Source organism: Marmota flaviventris, chromosome 11 (genome assembly GCF_047511675.1).
Source record: "Marmota flaviventris isolate mMarFla1 chromosome 11, mMarFla1.hap1, whole genome shotgun sequence".
NCBI classification, from domain to species: Eukaryota; Metazoa; Chordata; class Mammalia; order Rodentia; family Sciuridae; genus Marmota; species Marmota flaviventris.
Window position 1 is genome coordinate 43,735,753 of NC_092508.1, and position 16,614 is coordinate 43,752,366.

A 16,614-nucleotide genomic window follows, 5' to 3' on the forward strand; every position below is an offset into this window, starting at 1 on the left:
TGTTAATACCTAGGCAGATTTTCTTTTGAAGACTCAATGCAGTACTAAGTCAAGTCATAAGAAAATGGGTGTTGTTAATAATACTTAACCACTTGAATAGCCGAGTGGAGCATGTTAACTAAAGTTACCATCCAGCTATTTAGGTTTTAATCTTTAATACTGTCAATTATAATTATAAAAGGACATAGGAGCTAGGGACCTCATATTCACCAAATGGTAAGGCTTTTACCCAAGTAATTTTATTAAGGACAGGAGGAAAAGAGCATGTTTCGTTTTATTTTTTATTTTTTAACAACAACAAAGAGAGCCTCCAAATGAAACATATTACCACTGTGACTTTGTATCAAATCTCACCTCTTAACATTAACCGTTTTAGTCCTGACTGGTCTCTTCTACATCTCATTCATGAAATACTTTCTCCTATAAAATGTGTACTACCATAATGACTACATAACACAAAATGCACTTAGATGTCAGCTCCTTATTCCCAATTTTGTAACATTAAAATTTGTAGTTTTTATGAGTGGTGTTAGTTTCCATCCAACTAGGTTATGAGTTCACAAAGGGCAAGGATTGAATCTTACATTTATTTTGTGGTCTTCATCCCTATCCTAATACCTGGCATACTGCTTGTCACCTTGAAGCTCTTCGCTCAAGATTCATCTTCAAAACTTGTCAATTAAAACTTCTTTACTACAGGTTAGTACAATTTCACATACTTAGCCTGTAACACTGAGGCCAAATCAGATTAACATTTACAAACATATATTATAAATGTCAAATCCTAATGTTTCTCCTATTTATTAGTTTAGTTGGTTCAAAATGGTGAAGACTATTAAAAATGTCTTTATAAGCTTCTTATGAGTGAGAACAATATAAACTAACATCTCTCTCTGATAGACCAGAATCAACCTACAACCATTTCCCAAATAATCTTTTAGAAATGAAGGAAACTGGAATCTCATTTAGTTACAACTTAAAGACTTAAGCTCCTGTCCTGTGACACCCAAGCCCAGCCCAAATAATCAGATAAGGGAGGTACAGCAGGCTAACAGTACCCACTGTGGCAAGAGCTATGCACAAAGTGCTATGGACATAAATGTGAGGCAAACAAAATCTTTATTGCCACAGGAAACAAGTGTACTCATCCTACCTCACCAACAGCTTTAAGAGTCACAAAAATGCAGACTTCACACAATAAAATATAACACAGACTCAGGGGAAAAATGGTCCCTTGGACTATATTGGCTGTAATACTGAGGTAACCAATTGACCTTGTTCAGTGAAAATACCTCTAACACAATGAAAAAAAAAATCAACTAGTTATAACATCCAATTCATATATACAATTCAAATAAAAATATATATTATTTGCTTTAATGTATAGCAAGTTTAATACATTAGTGTTTACAAAATAAAAACTGTTTTCTACTGAAATTTTTGTGCTTCCTCATCACAAGCTTGAAAGAGCAGAAAAGTATGATTAAGGAATCTTACTTATGGATTTAAAGATGCAGTTTGTGAGTTCATGAAAGATGGATAAATACTAGTTGGAAGATTATTGCATCTTTAAAAACTGTTGCTTATTAAAATCTATAAACTTGAACTGTAAGACACAATTAAAAAAAAAACCACAAAATTTCTCAAAATAGATTAGAATACAGGAAACGTTTCATGAAACTACTGAGATACTAACCAGTGCTATGGCTAATATTAAAAACTGAACATTCTATTTAAATTGTACTCATACTAGTTCTACACACAGTGAACAATAGAACCACAATAATCAACCTCAAGCTAGCAACAAAGTTGCAAGGTCCATAAAAAGCTTCTTCAGTGGGCAAAATACTAGGGTACATTTAAAACATTTAGAAAGGGGAAAAAGCCTTTTAATAGTATAAAAGTTGTTTACTGGTGTTTTCTACCATAAAGCTCTTCTACAAATCAAAATGAAAAAAGCAATTATATATGTGACAGTGATCAGAGACTACAGTGCAGACATTTCATCTAACATTTGGCTGACAAATTTTAGTATAACAGATCATGACAATATTTGTTACACAGTTATGATTTAAAGCAGAACTAAAAACAGACATATACTCCATGTCCATATACTCTTCTCAGCAATATCTGGGTTTAGATGAATCTGTAGGAAGTAGGTAAACTGTCAAATATCTTCTCTTCAATCAGCAGAAAAAAATGGATGTTGGCAGAGTTGGATTTTCTTTCTTTTTTTTTTTTTAATACCCACTATGGATTCAAATATGAAATTCTTATAAGTATGCCAATGCACTATTAATATTTAATAGTGTGTATGAACATACGGTCTACTAATTAAATAGGGGAAATTATAAGTATACTTTCAAGTTAAAATGAATTTTACAAAAAAAAAGCATTCAAAAATCTGAAAGGTGTACAAAAATGAAATTGTAAAATAAATAATAAACCTGTCAACTGAACTTCCATAGAAATATGCCTGCAAATATGGATCAGTGACTCCACACTTGTGATGGATGGGTGGGAAGGCATTCCCCAGGGAGAGCCACCTAGTCTGACTCCTATACTTGGAGAAGAATTTCTGAATATAAAATCTAACAATCATTATAGCCTTTGTTAAGTCAACATCTTTATCACATTTAGGATTAATGTACTACATCTTACTCAATTTAACACATTCTGAAATACCAATGTTTAAATCAAGGATTTTACACATTAGTCCACTTGTTTCAAGTTCTGTCCAAGGAATAGCTTCCTATTCATTTGTTATGTAAATTCATTTGTTATGTAAATAGCAATTATGTAATCCATCTGGGTCAACTAGGTAAGAGAGATTTTTCAGAGTGCTCATCTTTTTAACTTTTAGTTTGTGCTCCTAGTAGAACAAGTGCTCATCTTTTTAACTTCAATTAATTGTGTAAATGTGCACTCATTAAAACAGCAAAAAGATTACTGAACAATTGCTATATATTTCCTGGTAAACAAAATCAGTTTCATCAAATATTAAATACACAATATTTTCCTTGGCTTAAATTGAGAATTTGCTTTTCATTTTTCTACAGTCATTGCAACCTTGCCAATAACTATATTACTTAAGCTTTCTTTTTTATGACTGCAAAGATTCTAAACTCTGATAATAATATTTACGCTAAATACACTTAAAGTAGACAATAAAATTTCAAGTAAAATAAACTGTATCCACATCTATTAGACCAAATGGGTCTCAACATCTAGATTTTACTTTATAAATTACACAAATACATTATACATTCTGAAATAATGAATGCTTACAATATTAACTTGTAAGCCTTTCCACATAAAATGACTTACACAGGAATGTGAATGGATCAAATGTTTCTGATATAAATTGCAACTCTCTCTTGATTTTTCTCTTTTGTGGCTGTTGTTGTTTCTTCCCAGTTTCCACAGACTGCTGCAGGAGTTCTTATGCTTTGGCTATGAAATCTGTTTGAGCTGAATGAGGCAACATTGGTTATTAAGGCTTATTTCTATGATGGAGCATTAATCCTTAAATCTGATGCCATTTCCAGAGAACAGTAGGAGAATCACAGCTATCTTGAATCTTCAGGTTCTGTTTTGATGACTTTCTTTTCCAAAGTAAAAGCTGAGTGAGGGTAGTCTTTTAAAATCCCAAGGCTCTCTGCATAAAAATGAAAACACATAGATAGTGTGTTGATATTTCAAACTGATGGGACTACAAAGTCAAACAGTTATAAAACAAGACCACAAACTTCATGGCAAATAGTATTCATGATTCTGCAATTCCATGTAACATTTTGTTCATAGAGGTGTGGTTAAAAGCTTGGATTATGGGGGCTGGGATTGTGGCTAAGCGGCAGAGCACTCGCCTAGCATGTGCGCGCTCTGGGTTCGATCCTCAGCACCACATAAAAATAAATAAAGGTATTGTGTCCAACTACAACTAAAAAAAATAAATATTAAAAAAAGCTTGGATTATGGATTTAAATTATGACTATGCCAATTACTAGTTTTATACAGTTCTAAAAGCAAGTTATACACCTTTCTAAGCTTTAGTGTCTTGATCTATAAAATGAGGATGGTATTTACAGTGTAAAATGGCATGAGAGTTAAATCATGAACTGTTCATACAACACTGAGCATATATAGAACGTTAAATTTTTAAAAATTCTTGGTCCAACAAATAAAATAAAACTGATCACTTATTTTGGTTAGAATATTTACTATCGAAGAAATGACAGAAAAATATCTTCACTGTTTAAATATAAAACTAGTTTTAAAATTTCCTCTTGCCATGATATATTAAGGTAGGGAAAACAGAGATAAAAGAATAATGACTCTATTTTCATAAGAAATCACAATGTCTAATATACGGGCAGATACATACACATATACAAATAAATGTATGTTAACATGCAAGCATGTACACATACCTTTCAGCTAATAGACTTATCTGAAATTAGGTACCTCAATTTATGAATCCACCTTCTCTATACAGAAAGGAAATTTAAATTGTGCATGAGAGAAATAAAAATACTAGCCACCATTTACTGAATTCTTGTCAGCTATACAATTCATATATACCATCTTATTTAATTCTCACAACTACCTTATGAGGTAAAAATGATTTCCATTTTACAGATGAAGCAACTGAGGGACAGGGTAAGTCAAGCGTTATTCAGTCAAGTATAATGCTAACATCTGGAGCCAGGTTTGCACTATATGTAACCCATATTATTTATACTCAATTAAAAAAGAAGGAAAAAGGCTTTTTAAGGCACTCCTTTGTTCTATTCCACATAAAATCCAAGCTCAACTATATCTCTATGTAATAGAAATACAAAAAGTACATAATCATGGTAAGACACAATAAATTTAACTGGAGTATTTCTTTCATAGTGTCTTCAAAGGAATAAAAATTAGTAGAAAGTGTTTTAGCTTTGTTTTGTTTTTAAGAAAGTTAAAGAGCAGATCACTTTTTCATGTTGTGAAAAACATGAGACTCACATGTACTACCAGTTTAGAACAATTTCTTAACTTCTCTGACAGTCTTAAAAGCATCTAAAATCAAGTATGAAATAGTCACAGCGCAGAATATTATTTAGGACTTTGACCTTTTTAGCATGTACTACTAGGAGCATAAACTAAAAACAAGAGACAAAGACTCTCTTGAAAACTTTTTTCCTAGAAAATATATAACTTAAGCTATCAGGTATAAAGTCATATTTAATTCTAACGTTTGTAACACTACTTTTCCCACTGGCTCAGAACATAAATTTAGAATCAATTATTTTGTCTGGCCTCAGCTTCCTCATCTATAATCAGTGGCTTTGATTAAGTGACTCTCAAAGATACTCTAACTTTAAAAATTAATGATAACTAGATTCTTTCAAATGGTGATCTCTTATAATTCAACTGTGTCTAACTCCCTTTACTTAAGTAAAAGTATGTAAACACCTAACTGGAAGCTGCTTATACTCTTATGGAGGTCAGTTTACTTCTGAAATATATTATCCACAAAATATATCTGCATAAAAAATTTACATTCTGATACATTAGCTTTCTTAGTATGAGGACAAATATACATACCATCCAACAATTTCATATTATGTTACTGACAAAAAAAGAACCAGCCAAACTCATATCAGCTATTTATTATTCAAATTTTTGTATAAAAGATACCATTCAGCTGGGCACAGTGGTGTACACTTGTAATCCCAGTGGTTCAGCAGGCTGAGGCAGAAGGATAGAAAGTTGAAAGCCAGCCTCAGCAATTCAGTAAGGCCCTAAGGCCCTAACTTAGCAAGATCCTGTCTCAAAAAAAGGAGACCATTCATGTAACAGCTAATCAAAAATAATCTCAATCTTTACAAGTTTCCCCTATCATTCTTTGAAATGCTATAGTCTCAAAAATAAAACTATAGAATCCACAATTTCAAAGGGGAGGAAAAACTGACCACTAATATTTTTGTTGGGGAGGGGAGAGGGACAGTTGTGGAGTAGAAAAACAAAATTTAAAGATGCTTTGTTCAAGTTTTACTCTTTGATTGTATAAGACATACTCACCTGAGGAGTGGGACTTTGCCTCATTTGAGTAAAGTCTACTCAGCTCCCCATCCACCACAAAATGATGGGGCTGTCTGTTCTGCAAATTAGGCATTCGGAGATTCAAAGGTCTCTCTCCTAATAAAAATAAAAATACATATATAGATAATATTTTAAAAATATCATAGTTTTTCTTAAAAACAAGCTTTCACAAAAAAATTGACTTGAACACTCCATAGGAAGAGAGGAAAGTCAATAGGCACTGAAGAATGTCAATGATTGTGGAAAAAGTTTTTAAATAATAATTGAGGAGGAAAATGGCAAGTTATTTCAAGCTAGCCCCAAGGTATATATAATTCTATGAAGACATCTTTCATAATTGCTTTTACTTGTTAACTCTTAAGAATGATTGGAGAAGTTAAATAAGACCACATATTAAAAGTTTCTGATATATTTTAAGAAGGAAGAACTTTTTTCTCCTCCAGTATTTGGAACTGATGACAGAGGTAATATTTCATTCGATTGGTTAACAAGTAAGAAGGTACTCTTACTTGAAAAGAAGTCTTATTTTTTGACAACAGTGATCACTCTCCGGAAAGGTATAAAAATAATATGTAAAAATGATGACACTAAAACATTATTGTTTTACTTCAAATACTTATTACTATTTAAACTGGAAGACATGCTTACATCCTTATATACTGTACATCTCCCTCCACTAGAGTGTAAGTGAATAGGGACTTATCTTGATCACTGTTGTATCCTCAGTGCCTAGAAGCATGCTGGGCATGTAAGAAATGCTTCAAAAATAAAAATTCGTCGAATGAGTGAATAATAATGATCTGGAATTATCTTCATGTGAGGACTTGAAAAAAATTAAATACTATTCAGTCAGAATGGTAAAAATATTCATGAATCAGTTTTCTAAATTTAAGAGTTAGACTTTGTCATAGTACTTCAGTAGCAATTACCATATTCTCTTAAGAAATAAAGGTTATAAAATTTCAGACTAATCTAGTTTTGAAATCTAAAAAATATAAAAGTTTTGAGCTTTTCAAACAAGGTAAGGGCTGATGGTATAGCTCACTGGTATAGTGCTTGCTTAGTATGCACAAAGCCATGGGTTTGAGCCCCAGCAACACAAGAAAAGAAAAAACAACAAATAGAGGCACACATAAACATCTTTAAGGGAATTTGTTTCTTGGGGAAAATGATCTGTACACTATTTGCATCTCCCTTCCTTACTTACGCTTTAGAAAATAAACACCAATCAGATGTGCCAACTATGGTATAAGAATGATAAAATTTAAAAAAATTACAAATTAAAATCTCCAGGAGAAATTCTTTTTTTTAAAAAGGGGACAACTTAAAAATTAAAACTCATAGAAAATCTATAAAATAATCTCTATACAACATCAAGATATAAAAATCAGCAATTTTTTTCAGCTTCTCTTTGAAGTATGCATAGTAGGGCTCTAAAGGCAAAGGCCATTCTGAAGATGTACCTTGTCCATCTGAGTTATCAGAAGGCAAGCCATTAGGGCTGTGCTCTTCTGAGCTCTGCCTGTAAAGCCCTGTAGACAGTCTTCTCTCAGCATGCTGCAGTCTTTCATAGCCAGCTTGGGCACAGAGGAGTTCCATCTGCTTTGCCATCACCTTTTCAGGCTGCTAGTAAGTAGAGCAAAAAATAAAATCAGTAATTCAAACATTCTAGATTTTTTAATGGTTTAAAGATGCCAATTTCAGACTGCAGTAAATATATTTAGTATTCATTAAAATTAGTTCACTCTTTATGTGGTATGCTCGGTTCCATAAATATGAATAAATGTATCAAGTGAAAACATAAAATACTGGATTTCATACAAAAGAAAAAAGGGTTCTTCTCAGCCATATAAAGAGAATTCCATCCCAGTTCAAAAGCAACATAACCCTAGCTTTATTTTCTAAAGTGTAGCAAGTTCATTAAAGTACTTTTTAAACAAGGAACCCAAGAGCAACAGCAATATTTGCTATCAACTGCTTCTAACACACAGGGTGAAATGTTGGCATTTTTATTTTAGGATTTGGCACTATAATACTGACTATCAGTATTCTGATATGGTGACAGTATGTTTGAGGGATAAAAGGTGTAAAACGGCTGTCTAGAAGAACAAGACAAACATACTTCCCTCTAAAAATCAAATAATGCAAATTATGCAAAAAAAAAAAATCAATGCTAGTGAGGATCTTCACCTTCATCAGAGAATGAAACTGCAGCATTTCCCAACCAATCATAAAGAGACATGTTTTGAAATGTGAAATTAGTGAGCTGACATAAATTTATCTCTGCCTGTGTTTTATAAGTTCCTTCTCTATGCTCTGTTTAAATTATTTGTATGTGATATTCAAAGCAGTATGTCATATCTATGATATTTTCCAAGGAGATAATGGTCAAAATGTACTTTTATGGGGGGCTGTGGCTCAGCCATAGCACACTTGCCTGGTACACTGCATATAAATATATTATTTCATGAAACATATTATTTCATATTTCTGAATTTTAAAAAAAAGCAAATTAGTTATTATTTAGGGGATAAATTTTGGTAGATGAAATATAAGTAAATAAAGGTCTATCAACAACTAAAAAGATATTTTAAAATATGTACAGATATGCTCATTACCATGTTAGTTACATAAGAAAGCAAGCAAGCTGCTATATAAAATGGTTATAAGTCATGATTCAAAATATTAAAAAACAATAGGTGGAATGTGTTAATTCATCAAATAAATAGGATAAAAACTCAGACTTTTCAAAATGCAAATAAATCAGACCAAAAGTAATCATAACTTCATCTCATTTAAACTTATCAATTGATAGCATTCAGCAAACATTTCTGAGAGGGAAATGTATTTTTCATCCTCTTACCATGAAAATATAAAATTTGGCAGTACTAAATTTGAATAAAAACAAGTCACTAGGGAAAAGCTCAAAAAGTTATCACTTATAGTACTTTCTAAAAGATGTCTGCAGAAGTAATATTTTTAATGTTCATTTCAGTGAACATACATAAATGATAGCAAAAGCACATGATGGTACATAGTAACATTTCTTCTTCTTGAATTTAAATGAGTTATAACAATAATTATAATACTGACTACCAATATTTTATTGAGAACTAATGCTATTTTATTTCAGAGTTATATTATATGGAGCCATGATCAACATGACTGATTTTCTGATACTAAATTTATTCTTTTGAATTTTCTTGAGTAGAGACTCTTGTCTAACTTCCTATAAACCACAAAGAATAAATAAGTAGTCCCACATCAGATTCTGTTAATGAAGCAAATCAAGTTGTTATTGCTATCCTGTGGCTACAGCTATGGATCAAATGACATTTTAAAAACAACCAGAAATAAATTTAGTCCTCAGAAACCTAAAACTGAAAGTAGGTGAAGCAGCCATTTATTTTTTAACCTACAGATATTATGATGATATGATAACTGGTAGTTTATTTACCTGTGAACTAAGGGCTGCGAGTTCTTCACTCTTGGCTCTAGCCTGCTGAAAGAGTGTTTGCATAGAATCCTGGAAATCTGGAAACCCATCCTGTGGGTAAAGAATATATCCTTTATATTTAAGTTTGTAAAAAACAAAATAATATCAAAAATTCAGATAATAAAGCAAATGAAACCACCTTAAACTCAATACTTGAATAATCACAGTTAAGGTTTTAATGAATAGTATTTCATTTTTAATTTTTTATGGTACCTTATATTCTACAACTGTAATATCAGTAAAAACACAAATAAAAATGAAGAAGAATATAATCATCACTATTTTTTTCCATCAGAAAGCAAACCTTAGGGCTGGGGTTATGGCTCAGAGATAGAGCGCTCACCTACCATGCATGAGGCACCGGGTTCGATCCTCAGCACCACATAAAAATAAAATAAAGATATTGTGTCCATGTATAACTAAAAAATAAATATTTTTTTAAAAAAGAAAGCAAATTTTATTATCATTATAATGGTTCCATAAAACTTCAACTAGTTGTTCAATTACACTATCCTCACATTGGACATTTTAGATTCTTTTCTTAATTTCTGGTATTAAAAACACTGCAAAGCCAGGCATGGTGTAATCCCAGCAGCTCAGGAGGCTGAGGTAGGATCTTGAGTTCAAACCAGATGTAGCAACTTAGTGAGGTCCCAAGCAACTCGGCAACATCCTGCCACTAATAAAATATAAAAGAGGGCCGGGGATATGGCTCAGTGGGTCAAACGCCCCTGGGTTCAATCTCCAGAACTGCACCCCCACCCCGCCAAAAAAAAAAAAAACACTGCAAAAATATTTTCATGGACACAGCATTTTCTAGTTGAGATTAGCCACTATAAAAAGTTTTGAGAAGTAGAATTACTACAAACAGATGCCATTTTTTATATCTTCTTACAAACTATGCCGAAAGGCCTTAACTGGGTTATAATATAAGCAATATGTGACATTTTGTCTTGGTACTGTTAGGTTTTTTTAAAAAATTGCAAATTTATTTTTATTTTGATACTCAAAAATTTTTTGTAATTTACATACTATAGTTGTATGAACTTCTGTTTTATTTTGTGATTTCTTCTATTGCTATAGAATTCTGAAAGGAAGGCATTCTACTTTGTACTCAAATCTACTCTTAGTTTTTATAAGGCAATTTTTGGGTCTTTGTTCCTCCTTCTCCTTCTCCTTCTTATTTTAGTTGTTGAGGGACCTTTATTTTATTTATTTATATACAGTGCTGAAAAATCAAACCCAGTGCCTTACACATACCAGGCAAATGCCCTACCACTGAGCCACAACTCCAGGCCTGGTTTTTGGCTTATTTGTTTCCTTAAATATAACTCTCCAATCTATCTGAAATTAATTTTGTTAATATTTAATGTGGTGAAGATTCAAACTAAGAAAAAAATTTGTAAGTCCTATCCAATAATTCCAATCTAAATTTCCTAAGAATTCTTCCATGCTGGCTTGTGATTTCTGTTTTATCATAGCAGGCAATGGGCCTTTAGAACTGGAAAGACCTGTACTTGTTTTCCAGTTCCACCGCTTAGGAGCTATGTGACTTTGCATGGGCAAATGTAACAATCCTGAATGTCAGTTTTCTCCTATGAAAAAATGAGGACAATAGAACCTATCAGAGTTGTTGTGAGGATTAAATGAGATAAATAGGGCCTATTTGTAGAAACTCTATTACTGGACAATGCTTCAACAAATTATTTGTTTTATACTTGACAAGTATTTGGGCTAATCCACCTATTACTTTCAAGTTTCTTTTAGTTGCCTGTTTACTGCTCCATGTGAACTTCAAAACTACAAAACATCATGATGGTGTATAGTAACTTTAAGGAAAGCTACTGAAGGACTGGATTCCTCACAGAAACAGTCATTAACTCCAAAACACACATTTCTTCTGCTGTTTGATTATGTAACTGAGGATGAATCATTAAATGCAATAACAACAACAAAAAAATAGTTTCCATTACTTGAGATGTAAGATAGTGATTCAAAAAACTTCTTCCATCATGTTCTTTTCAAAAAATTATTTCTCCATTGTGGAGCCCATATTTTCAAATATTTCATCTACCAAAATTTATCCCCTAAATAACAACTAATATGCTACTTTTAAATTCGGAAACATGAAATAATATAATGAAGTCAAAAGCAAATACATTTACCATCTTGAAATAGCCTTATATAAGTTTCATGGTGATTTTATATACAATCATTATCTTTAAAGTATTGAGAACAGCCAGCTTTCTAAGTCCCTACACTGATATTTGGAATGTATAGAACATAATCATTAGGTGAGCTAGAAAAAACTTTATTTAAGTGTACATAATCTAGACTAAAGGAAAAGTACACTTTTTCTTATCTATTCTATTTTTCTTCTAGGAATTTATTCCTAAAAACCCAACTTAGTCTTAGCAAACCTTCATTTAAGTTTGAAAGTTCAATGAGATAAGGTGGTAGAAGACTTGGAAGAAAAACAACAATAAGAGCAGCTATCACTTTATAGGCGCATACAAAGTACCAGTTCCTATGTTCTATACTTTATGTACATTATTCCTCCCCACAAACAACCCGAGGTTATCCTCATTTTATTGCTGTGGATAACTGACTTTCAAGTCTATGCTCAGTCTATAAAATCCTACAATGAAACAATAACAATTACCTTCATGAAACAATAACAATTACAGTTTTTTTTTAATTCTAAGTTGCTATGTATGGCAGCAGAATGCATTACAATTCATATTACACATATAGAGCACAAATTTTCTTATCTCTGGTTGTACACAAAGTAGAGTCACACCATTCCTGTCTTTATACATGTTCTTAGGGTAATAATATCCATCTCATTCCACCGTCTTTCCTACACCCATGCTCCTTCCCTTTCTTTCCCCACTCTTTGCTCTACTTAGAGTTTGTCTAATCCACCCATGCTCCTCCTCCACAACCCCATTATGAATCAGCATCCTTATATCAGAGAAGGCTATATACTGGCTAACTTGACTTAGCATTATATTCTCCAGCTCCATTTACCTGCAAATGCCATGATTTTACTCTCTTTTAATGCTGAATAGTATTCCATTGTGTGTGTGTGACACACACACACACATTTATACACACATAATTTTCATTATCCATTCATCAACTGAAGGGAATCTAGGTTGGTTCCACAATTTAGCTATTGTGAATTGTGCTCCTATAACATTGATGTGGCTATGTCCCTGTAGTATGCTGTTTTTAAGTCCTTTGGGTATAGACCAAAGAGTGGGATAGCTGGGTCAAATGGAGGTTCCATTCCCAGTTTTCCAAGGAATCTCTATACTGCTTTCCATATTGGCTGTACCAATTTGCAGTCCCACCAGCAATGTATGAGTGTGTCTTTTTCCCCACATCCTCGCCAACACTTATTGTTGTTTGTATTCTTAATAGATAGCTGACACTCTGACTGGAGTGAGATGATATCATAGAGTAGTTTTGATTTGCATTTCTCTAATTGCTAGCGATGTTGAACATTTTTTCATATATTTGTTGAGTTGATTGTATATCAGCTTCTGAGAAGTGTCTATTTAGTTCCTTGTCCCATTTATTGATTGGGTTATTTGGCTTTTTTGGTGTTAAGATTTTTGAGTTCTTTACAGGTTTGTTTTTTGATGTTACTGCTCTGTTTTATAAGAGGTGGCTTTAAATGTATGACTTATGCTGAGTTCGAAACCCAATTCTACTACCTATTTCTGAGATACAGGGCAGACTATTTCACCTGTTTGTTTTTTCATCTATAAAATAGCAATAGTACCTAACAAATAGTATATGAAAAATACTTGCCACAATGCATGGCACATAAGTATTTCCTACTAAATATTTGTTACTTATATTTACTCAGATTATCCAAAAAGCCACCAGATTTAGTTGGAGTAAAGAAAACATCATGCTATAGTGATATATTATCTCTCTATCATACAGAGGAAAATGGATAAATTTTAGCGATATTTCCATAGTGTGGACATCTTAGAATGAGTATGAATAGATATTTCATATGAACTAGATATTTCATACTAAAACCAGCAAGAGAATGTTGAGCATATTTGTCAGGGACTGTTTTAGTGAAAAGCACTCTGGAAATCTAGAAACATGCTTATTGACTCAACAAAAATGCCATGTAACTGGTTCACACACTGCTGACATGGGGTACAATGGTAAAAAGAGACACACTTTCTGCTTTCTTAACAAACAGTCTTGAGAGGGAAACAGACAGAGATCTGGGGCCCAGCTCAGGCACTATGGCAGAGTAGGCTCCTTAGAGGGCATGATGTCAAGGTTAAGACTTGAAGGAAGAGAGTTTTCTAGAAAGAGAGCAGCTTAGATAAAAACCTAGAGACAATCTGGTGAGAACTTTTAAGCTACATTAAGAATTTTAGGGGCTGGAGTTGTAGCTCAGTTGTAGAGTGCATACTTCACACATGTGAGGCTCTGGGTTCAAGTCTCAGAACCACATGTAAGTAAGTAAAATAAAGGTCCATTGAAAAAATAAATAAATAAAATAAAGGCACTGTATCCACCTACAATATATATATATAAAATTTTAGGTTTTATCTTAAATGCAAAAAGAAGTGATTAAAAGTCTTAGAGAAGAAAGTGTAAAATCTGCACTTAAGAAAGGCCAGGCTGTATGTGATGGTGGCAAAGATGGTGGTAGGGAGACTGGTTAGAGGGCTATGATGGAGTTGGAGAATAGCACCCTAGTCCTGAACAGTAGCAGATGTGGCAAAGAAATAAATCCCTGAGATTAGGCAACTGGGAGTCTGGTAGCAATGTCTGCTACAATATGAAACTCTGGGCCAGGGGGTTTGAGGTGAGGTGAAAAAAATCAACTAATTCAATTAGGGACATACTGAATATAAAGGCTGGTGAGACATATATACATACACACACACATATATTCCAGCTAAATAGGCATAATGAATTTGGAGCTTAGGGCAAAATCAGGGTTGGAAATCCAGACTGTGGAGTTACTAGATCATCAGCAGTCTCTGAGCAGAGTGTACCCAGCCAGAAACCCCCAAATGTTTCAATATCTCAATACTATTTTTGAAGAGCTTGCATGTTAGTACCAGATGTGTGGTCTCAGGAAATAAAATTAACTTCATTTTCAACTGGTCCCAACTTTTAAGGGGGGATTACCCCACCCCCTGCCCAGGGGAGATTTGTAATGATTCAACAGCAGCACAAATGGCAAATTGTGCCATACAAATATATGGTATTACTACTGTCAGGATTATTCAGCTAAGAGAATACTGAGAGGTTGGAAGAGTGGAACTCCAAACTCTGCATGTGATAGTTTTTCGAAAATGTGTACTGCTCAATCATTAATAAAGAGAAATAATAGCTTACAATGAATCATAAATTACAATATCCAAGTAACCAATAATATCCACAATCAGTACCTTAATCTATTTCATTTTTTCCTCCAGTCTTGACAGTTCATCTTAGATGGGAAAACTAGGACTGAGTAGCTATTACTTCATGAGATGTATAGGAGGCTTAAGCTATTCAAAATATGTGACTTAGAAATAAAAGTGAGAGGGGCTAGGGTTGTGGCTCAATGTAGAGTACTTGCCTAGCATGTTTTGAGTCCCTGGTTGGATTTTCAGCACTGCATATAAATAAATAAAATAAGGTCTATCAAAAACTAAGTAAATAAATAAAAATGAGAACATTCCCAAGAAACTGGTCTCTTTCACATTATGTTCGGTGCAGGACTTTAATTTTAAGCGTTTTTTCCTCAGGCACCAGCTGTACCATGCTATGAGCAATTTATCTCCATGTCATATTCTTGGCTGCTGCCATTAATCATGATGAGAGTTTAGGTCTCAGCACTGAGAAAATAAAAGATATAGGATGGAATGCTGTTTGTGACCTAATTACTCTCACACCATTGGTCTCTACCCTCACTCTCCTCATCTTTTCCACCAAACACCACCAGCAAGTTGCTTTAAAGTAACTACTTAACTATCTTTAAATGACTTGTTACAGCAGATGTTCTCAACGCCACATGTGCATTTTCCTTTTTTCTACTCATACTTTCTGTATGAATAGCAGATTGTAAAGCTTCTGTTTTTCTGATCCAGAGAGAAGAGTCTTCATCAAATCAGACCAGCTTTTTTTTTTTTTTCCCAACAAGCTTAGTAACAGCGTAGGTGGATATTCTGACCCTCTTCCCTCCTGCTTCTCACAGCCCCACCCCCGCCCTACTGGAACCTACTAGCAGATGTTTCCTCTAAGTCTTTCTTCAATCCCCAGTTCTCTTTCTGGGTTCTATTAACAAATTTCATTTCTATCATCTGGCTGTCTCTAACTGCTTGCTCCCCTAACCCCAGAGTCAAAAAAGCTGTCACCTCCCATCTCTGCCTTATTTCTAGCAATTCCAATAAGTGAAGAAAACTTACTGATGAGATATGAACCAAGTATTAGTTCATTTAGTCAGCTGCCATCACCAGTCCTGAGACTGGTGGCTTTACATACCATTCATCCCTTCTAAGATGCTCCTTGAAAAACTGGAGGTAATGAGTTTATTCATGGCACTTGTTATTGAAAAAGGCACCAACTAAATCTACTTTTAACTAAATTTTTAAAAAAATTTAGAATAAAACAAGAGAGTCATGGTCTCTGGCTCTTCATTTTTTATTCCTTTAACTAGCTGTCAAGCCATCTTAAAAATGTTCTGTCATAGGGAGTGTATAAATCAATTGGACTATTTTTTCTTGATTTACTATATCTTCCTAACACAGTTTTTATTCATTCTAAACAATGAGCAAATCATATAGCTTATATATAATGCATTTTGTCATTTACATTGTTAAAATTTTCTACTCAAAACTTACAGATGTTTACTACATAAGCTTCCCTGGATTAGAAAATAATAACTGCCATTCCTCCTCTTCTTCAGAGACCACTAGTCCTCTATGTGTACTTGCCCTTCATACCCTAGACAGGTCCAAACCCAATAGTGTTTTTTTGCATACCTGAGGTACTTTGTGAAT

The 16,614-nt window shown here is 33.3% G+C and overlaps 1 protein-coding gene across 4 annotated transcripts in view; it reads right to left on the reverse strand.

Annotated features, from left to right (window-relative positions):
* Nucleotides 1-267: 267 nt before the first annotated feature.
* Nab1 (NGFI-A binding protein 1) overlaps nucleotides 268-16,614 on the reverse strand; it is a 52,702-nt gene continuing 36,355 nt past the window's right edge. For 2 of the 4 annotated variants that reach the window (XM_027925018.3, XM_071618975.1), the window contains 4 exons: nucleotides 9,542-9,631; nucleotides 7,548-7,710; nucleotides 6,064-6,180; nucleotides 268-3,658 (listed from right to left, as the gene is read on the reverse strand). In XM_027925018.3, the coding sequence (XP_027780819.1) occupies nucleotides 3,570-3,658; nucleotides 6,064-6,180; nucleotides 7,548-7,710; nucleotides 9,542-9,631 (459 nt within the window). In that variant the 3' untranslated portion in view covers nucleotides 268-3,569. The remainder of the gene's footprint in view (nucleotides 3,659-6,063; nucleotides 6,181-7,547; nucleotides 7,711-9,541; nucleotides 9,632-16,614) is intronic. The other 2 variants (XM_027925019.2, XM_071618977.1) reach the window with 2 other exon arrangements.